The sequence below is a fragment of the Mesitornis unicolor genome, unplaced genomic scaffold (assembly GCF_000695765.1).
Source record: "Mesitornis unicolor isolate BGI_N332 unplaced genomic scaffold, ASM69576v1 scaffold22779, whole genome shotgun sequence".
Lineage (NCBI taxonomy): Eukaryota > Metazoa > Chordata > Aves > Mesitornithiformes > Mesitornithidae > Mesitornis > Mesitornis unicolor.
The window spans coordinates 85,666-98,128 of NW_010206862.1; the positions used below are offsets into that span (position 1 = coordinate 85,666).

The 12,463-nt window shown below is 42.9% G+C and overlaps 1 protein-coding gene across 1 annotated transcript; it reads right to left on the minus strand.

The window, feature by feature from the left end:
• Positions 1–48: 48 nt before the first annotated feature.
• DACT2 (dishevelled-binding antagonist of beta-catenin 2) lies at positions 49–10,521 on the minus strand. Its single transcript, XM_010191934.1, has 4 exons — positions 10,414–10,521; positions 6,749–6,881; positions 5,053–5,340; positions 49–1,847 (listed from the first exon to the last, which is right to left on the minus strand). Exons 1-4 carry the CDS (start codon positions 10,519–10,521, stop codon positions 49–51), a joined length of 2,328 nt encoding a protein of 775 aa, XP_010190236.1.
• Between the last annotated feature and the right edge of the window lie 1,942 nt (positions 10,522–12,463).

Genomic DNA, 12,463 nt, shown 5'->3' on the forward strand with positions numbered 1-12,463 from the left:
GAGAGCCAGCAGAATGTCTCACTGTAGGAGACAGATGCTTGTCCTCCCTTAAACCATGGTCATGACCTTCAGAGAGGCAGGTTGGAATCTCCTAATCTTCTTCTTTAGTGCTTTTGAAGCTTTGATGCGACAGATTTTGGGCACTGGGGGAAGAGGCTTGGAAGAGGCTTGGGCAGTCCCTGATTGTCTGACTGAACCTTCAGGCCAAATAAGCTCACTTTCATCCCCTTCATCATAGTCAAGGGCAAGGCTGCTACTGTTACTGCTGCCATCTGATTCGCTTTCACTGGACTCGCTGTCCCCAAAACGGTTAGTCGTGAAATCGCTGACCTCCCCTTCGCTGGTCTCTGCAATGGTGGAGTGAAAGAGGGAGGTACACTCTGCAGAGTACTCGGAGTGGTCCGACTCGCTTTTGGCATAAGCTCCATGGCGCTGACTCTTGGAGCGAGCCCTCATACTGACAGTGCGCAGGACACCAGCTCTCCTTGTCGGCTGCCTTGGCGCTCCCAGGCCAAAGCTACTAGAGAGGCTGGCCAGGTGGGCCTTGGCAGAGATCTCCACTGTGGACTGCCACTTGCGCTGCTTCTTCTTGCTGGCCATGTCTACGCGCGCTGCTTCGAGGGAATACAGTGCATTGGCAGAGGCTCTGTAGAGCTCTGGCCTGGATGGCACAGTGGGAAGCCTGACCTGCACAGGCAACAGGCTGGACTCCGAGCATGACCTGCCAGTTGCATCACCAGAATAGGAAGGTCTCCGTATGAGGCTTTTTGCTCCGTGTGGTCTTTGGGGCTGATTCCACTCAGCAGGCAGCCTGGCAGCTCCATGGCCCCCTCTCGCCTTCTCCATGCAAAAGGCTTGCTTTCCAGGCCGGAGCACCTTTTCACTGTTCCTTCTCTTTATCTTCACTGCCTTTGTTTTGGAGCTGGCAAACTTGACCCGGACTTGGTGGGATTCTGCAGGGACAAACTGAGCATGAACGAACTCACTCCGTGCCACTCGCTCATGTCCCCCAGCATTAGTGAATTTAGCATTGCCACACCTTTTGAGGGACAGCTTTCTAGGTGGGACAGCTTTAGCATTCCAGGAGCCTGGGCTGGAGTCCTCCTGGGACAGCTGTGAGCCGGATGAACTGTGCTCTGTGCTGCTCTCTGTTGCTTCTGCCAGAGGAGAGCCCCTCGCTGCTGACTTGGCAGGATAACAACTATTCACAGCTGATGGCTCTGTGTCAGGCCGAGTGGATGGCTGCTCTTCATTCACACAGCGCATGGTCTCCTGCTGCTTGGCACATTCCACCTCTGGCACCTCTTTCTGCAGCTTCCCTTCAGCTTTGTTACTTTCCAGAGAACTCGCTTGTTTTTCCAGCTGGCTACTGCTGCTGTTAATTTTCACTCCCCCAGCACTGGGAGTTATAATGAGTCTCTGGTGCATTGTGGCTGGCTGGGTCTTTGTTGAAACCCACTCACTGGCATCAGCCCGATTGCTCCCTTTGCATCTCGTCAGCTGCAGCAATTTATTGATGTAACCCCCTGGCTTGGCCTCTGTGGTTGGCCTAGTCCTAATCAAGCTGGGACCTGTCGCACTTGGCATGGGTTTGCTGGGGGGAGCCTGGAGGTCTGCTTCTGGGGATGTCCCCACCAGGGAGAAAAGGGGACTTTGTAGAGCCACTGCATGAAGGGGGCTTGGGTAAGGATACACATCAATGCCATTCTTAGAGACCAAGTCGTTCTGGAATTTGGGGTCCATGCTGAGGAAGTGCATGTCTCTGGCATGGCACAGAGGCAACATGGTTTTGGGATCTGTCTCTTTCTGAAATCTAGTGTGTGCTGGAATGAGTCTTTCCAAGTCACCTACACAGTGGATGAAAATAAATAACCTAATTAAATCACAGACAACTACATTCAAACTGGCTTATGTTAAAAGTGCTATTTCAGAGGGATGTGCTAGCTTTTACTAACATCAGTAGCAAAAATTAAGAAAATAATGTCAGGCCTCCAAGATCACTGAATTACTTCAAGGCTTTTATTCACCTGAGCATAACAGAGATTTGAATGCCTTTTAATGCCAATAATAAAACTCACGCCTTTGCAGGAAATTTAAACGATGCTACTTGGATGAAAGTAAATCTCTGCGTATATAAAAATGTTCTAGAATGCCACAGACTAACAGGAACCCAACCAACTAAACAAAAATAAGGGATTATTTTGATTTCTTAGCAGAGATAATAAGTGAATCCAACAACCAGAAAGCCTGAAGCTGAATGTCATGTAAAATTATCCAATACAACAGATACAGTTTTTGAACACTTTCTCCCCAGGACAGAATAAGGACTTCCTCTGGATAAACGACTATAACTCAGAAATTCCTGAAATTTCCAGCATGCAGAGTTAATTGTATTTTTTTTTAAAGTGGTTAAATTTGAATTCCAGCTTTTCCTCCAACTGTTTTATATCACGTGTCTTGGAAAAATGTGTACAACCAACTGCTTTAAGAGGACTTAAGCAGACACTGGGTTATAGTGTTTCTTAACCTCTTAAATGCTGGAAGCTGTAGGTGCTTATTCTTTTGCATTTTGCTTTAGTAAGGCATTAGTAAATAAAAGCATTCAACATACATGGGAGAGCCATTAAGACCCACGTGTCCCATAGGCCAGAGTGATGCAATTCTACTTTTCCTTAGCCCAAAATCCAATGAAACCTCCTAACTGGATCTCTCATTTCATTTGATAACAACATTACCAGTCTCATGCCTTTCTCAAGTTTAAGAGAATATAATTCCAGAAAGAAATATTCAGAAGTTTTATTAAAAGGCAGAAAATCAGGAATGACATAATTCCGTGTGAGTTTTTTAAAAGTCAACCTTAAGAACGTAGAGGAATGAACCAAAGAACCTTTAGTTTGACAGAGAAAAAAAAAAATCTAAGGGTAACTACTTAGGCAGATGGAAGGCATAGCCCCTGAAGATGGCATTTATGGCTACCAATTCAGATCTCTTAAATTTTGGAGTACTGTCAAGATTGCTATAAGTTACGCTTGACTGCTGCACCTTCCTCTCAGGAGTACCTTCTGTGCACTGAGGGACAGCCTGTGTTCTTGTGTGAAGCAAGGCTCTTTCATCCAGACAAGTCATCCAAAAGAGCGCTATGGTGCTGCACTACCTCTGGTACCAAGAGTACTGCAACCATCTGCAGTTAGCTTGGATTTCCCTGGATGACAGTGCAGACTTCAGTGCCAACAGATCCTTAGCTGGCTGATTTTCTGGCTGCTTCATGCTACCAGGAAACCTAACCATCAAATCCAATCACATATTTCACTTACAGTGACTATTTCTGTTCTGTGACAGGAAGCTTTTGAAAGACTTCAAAATCTGGACTTGTCTGCAGTGTCCTACCTACAGAGCTGCTATACCAAAGGTTAGGATGATGATTTCTCAACATATTTTCATAATGAAATTCTTTAGGAAATTGTTGGCAGGGTGTAGTGGGGCTTTTTTGTGCAAACAAACCGGTAAGGTATCAAAAGAACACTGCAGTTGTGGTGTTTCAGCAAGCTTTATGCTTACCACTGAAAGAAAAGGCAGTTGGTTTGTATCTGCGGGGACAAGCTAAGGAGAGGAAAAGAGCAATTTCTTCCCCTCTCCAAATGATGCTTTTCTGAAGTAACACCTTGCCACACTTTTTGCAACGTGGTCAACTTTGCGAGAATTGTTTCTTCAAGACTACTCCCACTACTACCCCACTACTTACTTCTCACACTGAAGGAAGTAAGAGGTTGTAGCCAGGAAGAAAGAAGGTGGTGGTGTAAAAAGGAAGGAGGGCTGAAGGAGGTCTGTAGCCTCACTCCTGCTGCATCCCTACTTAACAGCAGCTATCCCTTCTTTTCTGCTAGTCTATCTCTATATTCAAGAAGCTATAAAGCCCCTGGAGTCTTAGCAAAATGTTGCAAGGCAGGAAAGCTTCCAATAGAACAAGCAGTCTGTAATTTGAACACAGAAGCCATGGATCATTAAGCTCAGCTCCATTCCCAGACTTTGAGAAGATTTTGCTTTTATGCTATAATTTATCATCATCGTTTCAGGTGTGTCTGCACAGATAAGTACAAAACAGGTGGTGTTGTTTCTGCTCCAAGCAAGCCAGAGGTGAGCTGGCACAGGTCAAGAAGCTATGAGAATGACTCCAGAGTGACACGGTACTTGAAATGATGTTCCCTATGGCTTCTCTGTTTCTGTAGTGGCACTGTCACACACCTGGCTGGGTCACCATATGACCTGCCCTAACACAAGGTTGCTCTGAGGCCATGGAAGGACCCAAAATAAGAAGCGATATGATGTCACTTCAGAGATGGGTAAATGAGAGATTTGGAATATTAATGGCCTTGTCCATTTTCTCTAAAGGTATGATGCAAATTCATGGTTGATCCACTGTTAGGCTCATGACTGGTTCATAGATAGTCAATTAAGCTTTGTTGTCTGTTATCCCTAACTGTACATAATAAATTATGAAAGAGTATAGTTTGAGTCCCCATTAATTTGAATAAATAGGGCAAGGTATGTATATAAGTATTATCATAGTCATCTTACATTAGACTGAGAAAACAGGCACTAAGTCTGGAAGTGTCTCTTTCGACTTCGTTTTCTGTAAAATCTTTCTCAGTAAAATGCATCACCTCTGATTTTGAATTCATTTTTTATTTTTCATACACCCCTGCACCTTCACACAAAGTATTTTAAACACTGCAATTGTTCTGATTTCATAAGCAGGTAAATTTAGAAAAAGTATCTCAACATTCATTACAATTTTATCTTATGCACTTAAAATTTTTTCCATTTCTAAATGCATGCGTCCTTGTATTTGTTATTATTTAGAAGTATCTTAGTATGAGGACAAGTGAAATTTGGGCAGTGAATGGTTTAGCTCAGTGGTTTTGATTAATTCTCACTTTGTGTATTGAAAATGAGTCCTATATATTGATTATTCATTGGTATATTAGGTCCTAAAAGTAATAACCGGGATTCTGCCCTTCTCTTGAATGAGCATTCAGTTCTGCAGTTGATTACCTGTGGAAACTGGCCTCGGTCGGGACCTGGCAGGAGTCCCAGAAACGTCTGTGCTAGGTGTAATCCGACATCCATCGCTGACATAGGTTCCCTGCTGCTGGAAGCTGGTGGTGTGCACAGTGGTTTCATCTGCAGACTTGGGTCGGTAATCAAACACACTGAGCCTTGCTTTAGAGTGTTGAGAGCCAGGCAAGAGACTGGTGTGGGAGGAGGAGATGGACTCACTGTACACCGAGGTACAAGAATTGGAGAGTGAGCAAGAGCCACCATCGCTCAGGTCGTAGAAGCCTGCAAAGTTAAAATAAATCTTATTTGCAGTAACTAAACATGCTCTGTAGAAGAAACATGCAGAGTTTGCTTCATTTGCTATGTGCCACAGGCCTAAATTTATGATCATTTATTTGGGTAACTTTAGCAGAGGTATACTCTAATTCAACCACCTTCTACTGGGTTTCTGCACATTTACTTAGGCCCTGAGCCAGCTTGGCACGCACATGCATGCTTAATTCTGAGGGTGGGATGGGGTGAAGTGCAACACCATCATGCCTAGTTCTTCACTGGAGAACGTCTTTGGGGACTATTATGCAACTGGTGTAAAATAGGGCCGTCTTACGCTGTTGTAACTTGTGCTAGGTGCATCTAAGCACAGATTGGATGGGAATGTAGAGTAAATCTAACCTGTGATCAGAGCTGCCAAGTCTATGATAGCTGGAATGTCTAAGGGCAGAGAAGGGAGGCTATCTTCCTTCTCCAGATCTTACGGTCATAGCCAGTTAATTATGGAAGTATTAAAAAAGTCTCTGTATAAATAAAAAATGGAAAATTTTATTATTCCTCTCTACATAAAGCAAACAGAAAAGGAAGCTGTTTCCTTTTGAACCATGTGTGCCTGAGTGCACAGCTCCTGAACTTAAACACTCAACAGAAACTTGCACTTTTTACATCCACTCCAAGTAACAGGCTGCAAATCTGTGTGCTGTAAATAAAATCCTTTCCTTGTCTCACTGAAGACTTAAGGTTTTTCAAAATTGTGTTTAAAAAGAAGTATTCCCTTTGTCCCAGACTAGATAACAGAAACTGGTTTTAACAGACATCCTAGCTGTAAGTCTGCAGTACAAGTGCCCTCTCTGAATCAGATCAAAAACCTGAAATTCAATCTCTGTCCATGAGAGCTTTAGTCAGCAAACTGTTGGAGTGGCTTTTCTCAGTGTCTTTTAATAGAGCTGTTTCTTTTTCATATAAATGATTACATATTCATTTGGCCAGAGCAGTGCAGTGGTAGTAATCTTCAAAGCCTTAGTGAGGTTCAGGACAGCTCTTGAATTCAAGAGCACAGACACTGATATTTGTCTCCTTCACTTCTAGTGAGTGCTCTAGCCACTTTGCCAATGGTCATTCTGCACTGGACAAGGTAATTAATTAACAAATCTGTCTCCTCCTCCTTTCATTTTAAAATAAAAAACAAAATCCAGAAAAAAATCTGTTTGAGTGGTAAATACGTATTTTCCAACCAAATCAACTTTGCAGGAAAATTCCCACCAGCTCTGTGAGTGTGGTCTGTGCCAGATGACTACTCTCCACCTCAGCCATAGGGCAACATTTCTGACCAAACAATACAGAGTTTTACCTAGCATTTGACACCCTTCAGTTCTCCTAGCACAACACCCCCGGGAATAAATGACCAAGTGCACATTACCTGAGCTGGGCCGGCTGTCACTATCTAAGTATTCACTGGAGGTCTTACTGACGTCCAATTTCAGCTCGCTTATTCGCTGGTCTAGCTGATCCAGGTGGCTCTTCAAGCCAACATCCTGTCTCCTCAGACGAGACTAGTTCACAAGTTGAGCGAAGAAGGAGGAAATGAAGAATAATCACAGTTAGAATCTCAGTGGCAACACATGAATTCAGGCCATCTGTGCCGGACAGATTCTGCTCTCAGGAAGTGTTTTGCTTAGCTAGGGACTGTTGTAATTGGCTTTTTGTAACGAGGCTGACATAATGGACAAGTACAAAACATTCTGTTTCTCAGTACATACTGTATGCTGCCCAGCTGAACATGTTCTCAAAACTTTTCATAGTGAATATACCTATTTTGTCCTTTGAGGTTACACCTATGGCAGGAACTGTATCTCTAAAGAGGATGGCAATCTTTTATCTAATTAACATATTAATACATGTACTGCATTTTGCCATACACTGCCTCTGAGTAGAAGATGAGAAACATTACAGATTGTCTGCATGATACCTTCTGATGAAAGGAAACTGCTGTATGTAATGGTATCTTATTGTCATACAAAGTAAAGGCAGCATATTCATTTATCTAAAGCCCTTGGTTTTGATGACATCTCTTTAGAGTTGAAAGGGTACACAGCACGCATTGTGACATCTATTTAGCTGAAAGTTTTCCTTGCATGTCTCATGGCTAGATATTGCCACACATTTTATGCAAGGAGAAGGTGGCATTTGAATTCTGCAGTGAAAATTACTGTATTTAAAGTAAACGGTGTCCCAAGCTTGTGAATAATCCTTCAGAAGCCAGCAACACGGTCCTTTGCCTATTGCAATCACTGGCCAGGCTGATCTGAGGTAACAGTTCCCGCAGTTTCTCCCCCAATATTTACGCCACCAGCTTAGCGAGGCAGATGGTCAGGCGTTAGGTAACAGCCAAAGAACCACAGTTGGTTTCTGTCACAAACTTCTCACATGGCACTTGGCAAATTATCTAGGCCCAGTCGCTATTTAGGCAGCTTCTAATTATATCACACCTCACCATCCACCCCACAGTGCTTTACAGAAAGGTGGTCTCCTGAAGTTGGTTGTAAAGTTGTGTTCACAGAACCTTGAGGGGCTGGGTTTCCATTCAGTAATGGCAAGAAAAACATTACTAAGATTCCTCTTTACATGTATATTTCAGATTTAATAACACAAGGAGCAGTTCTAACAGCATTTCCAGCCCCAAATATGAAAAAATATAATCTATGTCCCTCGATTAATTAAAGTATCTGCAAAAATAAATGGCATGCAGAAAATAAAAATCGGTATGTACGCATTTTTTACTCCACTTTCCTTGTGTTCAGATTATTCAGCTTTCAATATTTGGATTTTTAGGTTTCTCCAAAGCTATAAATGCTAAAAGCAAGGAAACCTAAGATCCTGAGGTAATCATTAAATGATTAAAAACTAGAATTCAATGGAAAGAGAAAAAAGACAGATGTGCCGAGTCTCACAAGACAACTGTTATGGCTGGTGATACTCTTGGGAAAAATAAAAAAGGTATTTCTAACATGCTAGTATAGGGAACTAGAGGAGCATATAAGATATAAGAAATAAAGCTCCTTTTTGTTAGTGTGGCACATCTAGAAAGGTTTAAGCTCAAGAGGCTCATTATTGCTTCCTAGAAAAACCCTTGGTGATTTTCCCTCTTCCTGTTTCACATAAACAAAAAGGAAGGGAAGAACTGGATAATAAAGGAGATTTTCTATCCCATCTGAATGATGAATGTATGACCTCCTCAATACTTCTTTATTTCCTTTATGGTGAAAGAGCAAAAACATGCCTTGCCTCCTTCAATCCCACCTACTCAGGAAATCACAAAGTTTTGTTTTCATGGCTGGAATTAATTGCTTAATGATTAATGTTTTGCCAGCCAATCCCTCAGTCTGTGGTTTCTGATTAATGACAGAGAGGCCACAAGGCTCTCAGGTATTCAAAGATTATTTATTATACCTCCAGGTTCTGTCTGCGCTTTCACAGTATTTTAACCAACACACATGATTTACATCATCATTTTTAACCCTTTTATGGTGTCTCACACCATTGGGTTTTCATGATTCTGGCAGACTTTGTAGCTTTGATCTTTCAATTCACGCCTTCTGCACTCCAAGACAAGAAGCATTCCTCAAACCATTTGGAGAAGGATGTCTTTTCCGGTACGTTTGGTTGAGGTTGTTCTTGCTCTAATAACCATGCTAAGCAGCACCCAGAACAAGAAACCCTAAATACACTCATTCTCAATTCACAACATGAATTTTATATGACACAAAACCTTGCAGGTGAAACCATGTTTGCTTTGGGCAATGCAGCTGCGAAGACTTCTGTACACTGCACAATGCAGGACCAGACTTTCCCAATCAACTTGTACTATTGATGGCCTACAGTTTTGGGGAGCCAAATCTGAGATATTATCATATCACCCTATTTTTCAGAAAGAATAACACTCTCTGAAAAGCAGGTTCCTTTAAGTCAACTCTAATTGGCACCCCAAATCAAGGCACCGAAAGCCACTGGTCATACTGGACTAGTCTTCTCAACAATTGATCTCTTCAGTTAAAGACATGTTTGATATTTATTGTTTTTAGATTAGCATCTGATTATTAATCCATCTCTATTTTGGAATGGACATAAGATAGCATTAATCTTATCAAGCTTTGCACATCTAAAATCTATTCACACTTGAGTCTTTTGTAACTGATGGTGCAAAGCAGCCAATTTCAGAGGAAAATTGATCTCACCTATCCCAGATCTTTATTCTGGAGTGAACTCGTTCTGGAAGCACCTCTTTTTCTCAGTTGACAAAAATGTTAAGTTAGTTTAATACGAAAATTAAAAAATAATTCCTGGTTTAAAAGATGTTTTCTTCTATTTAAAACTATCTAAAGGGAAAATACATCTGTGTGAAATTCAGGGTAAAAAGTGGGGGGCTTTTTTTCTGTATAATGTGTCCCTCCTCATGTTTTTCTATTATCATAAGCCACCTGAAAGCTTGCAAAACAAATTCATCAGATTCAAATCAAATCAGCCAACTTTTATAAATATGTTCTCCAATGCAACAGCTGACAAAGTACTGGGTGCTGCAGCCTTAGATATCCATCTACTCTGCCAGTGAAAGTGTCATAGATTTCTTTTTGTATTAGCCTAAATCTGCATCTCCTCTTTTCTCTGTGTCACCATGACAGAGTTTGGCTGAGAGTAGTTTAGCACCTTTGGCATCACTGACAGTAGATGGCATTACTTAACTTTGCTTCTCTTCTGCTACGGAGAGTTGATCCTGCCTGCACCATAGTAACTTGCAGCTGCCAAAAGAGCCCCTGGCTGGGTCAAATACCACTGGCATTTGATGGCTCTGCTCCAGCCATTCCCACTAGTGGCACTTGGCTCCTTAAAGGTATTGCCTCTGCTCTTCTCTTTCTCACCTTACCATCATAGCAGATGCCTGGCCTGACTCTTTATCAGTCCTGATTCCATTGCTGAGATATTTTGAGCCAGCTCCAGCTGATACAGTTTCCCCATTTTATGTTGCAAGGACAAAACTTTTTATGAATTAAACGATGATCACACTAAATCCCAGGGCTACAGCCCTACTTGAAACTTGGACCAAGACACGTTGCAAGGCAAAGCCACATTTACATTGTTAATGAGTTTCTCAATCTGAAAGCTTATAGAGCAGTGATCACATACTCTATCGTCCATGGGCGAAGAACAACAATGATGAAGACATAACACTCCCTAAGCAATGCTGTGCTTTGCATTTTCTGTTGGTTTTAGTTTTAACTTAATTTCCTGTGATCATGAACAGAATTTTCAATGGTATTGAGTGCAATATGCTGCCCATGAGTCACTGAAAAACAGTTTTCAGCCTATGGTCACGAAGTTCCTAGAATCTGTGGACTACTTCTAACAGGACTGTGAAAAGCTTGTTTTCAACTGGGTTTACTTTGCTATTGAGCAGCTTTGAGGTATGTACCTTTACTCAAATATTTGTCTGTAATTTGCAGGGGAATAAAAACCAATAAAGGTACCAGGTATACCACTCCAAAAAGCATCCAGCAGCCATGGGTCAATCAGAAGAGCTTTGTAACACTACTTCAAGCATTTGCACAACTGCAGCTTTGCTGACGGACCCGCCACTGGATTTATGTAGTTCTAAGTCTTCCCCCTCAAGCTTTAGGGACACTGCCCTCCCACGCACCCCCAGAAGATGTGTTTCCCATAATTGCACTGGCACCTACTGGTGAAATCCGTCCCTCTCCAGCGGGACTCTGACTTACCATCACTCTACCGACTCCTGCATTTCTAAGGGCAGAAATTCATGGCTCAGTTTCTTCCATTTTAATGGCTAGTTTCTCCCATGTCCATGTCCTTGGAAAGCCTTGTAAGATGCCAGTAAAATCCTGACAAGCTAATCTTCTATTTTCACATTTTATTTAAAAAAATATATAAACAAATGAGTAATTAAAGCACAACAGCTGAAAAAAGAACAGTCACTAAGGTTGGAGGTCATTGGGTGTTTCTGTTAACCTAGTGGCCCCTGGGTTATGCAATAAATGCCTTCAATTCTTTCATTTAGTTAAAAGAAAAAAAAAATAAAGTGGTTGCCAATAAATTATGAATGACAGGTAATCAAGTGGTTGGCAGTCCACTTGTCCTGCATTTTTTACTTTAATCAAGATATGCCTGCTGCTGTGTTTTCACATGTGGTGGCTGGGTTTCCCTGAAGGTTAAAGCCAATTTTATTCTGAGATGCTGCCTGATAAAGCTGCCTCTGGGAACCGAATAACCGTGCTGTTTTCACACCTGACTGATAACTGATGCCCAAGCCTTGCACCAGTACAGGGAGGGAAAGGGCTCTGAATTAAGTCTGAGTTTACTGAAGTGTGTAATTGCCCATACTAGAGATTAAAGCCCTTTATCCTTTGATTGCTGCCTCACCTATGAGGTTGCAATTCACAATTTTTTTTCTTTCACAAAAAAAAACCCAATCCGTGCAAGCAGCTGGTGTAAGACTTCAAATACCATGCCTGGGATTCAGTTATTCTTCTCTTTTGATCACGCACTCCGTGGGCAAGAACAAAGTAGCCCTGGCCCATGAACCCCTTCCTGAGAGATTGACTCCCACCAGCACACAACTGCATGCCCACATGTAGGTGTACGCACAGGTGTAGGTACACAGGCCCGTACCAAACTCCCTGAGCGCTTAAATCTATTTAACCGTATCTCGCTTTATCGTCTTTTGATCTCCTATCCAAGCGGCGACTGCCGTCACCAGCGCGATACACGCATTAGTAATCTAATTACGGAGTTAATCATCGCCTACTCCCGGGCTCCCATGAATGAGCAACGCCGCTTAACAACTTCTCAGCGCTGCTCCTGGCGCAGCGCAGCACCTCTACCAGCACTATGCGCCGCGGGTCGCTGGAGAGGCGCTCAGGTGAGTCCCGCCTGAGGACAAGCAGCGATCGTTGTCACGGCTGCGACCGGGACAGACAGCTCGCCCCAGACTGCCCCCCGAGTCTCCGTCGGGGGCAACCACCGGGGGGGTTGCGACTGCAGCGCTCTGCCTGCTCTCGCCCCTCGAAACGGCGCCAGCGGCTCCTGAGGGGAAGTCGGGTGTCAGGCAGCCCCGTGCCAGGGG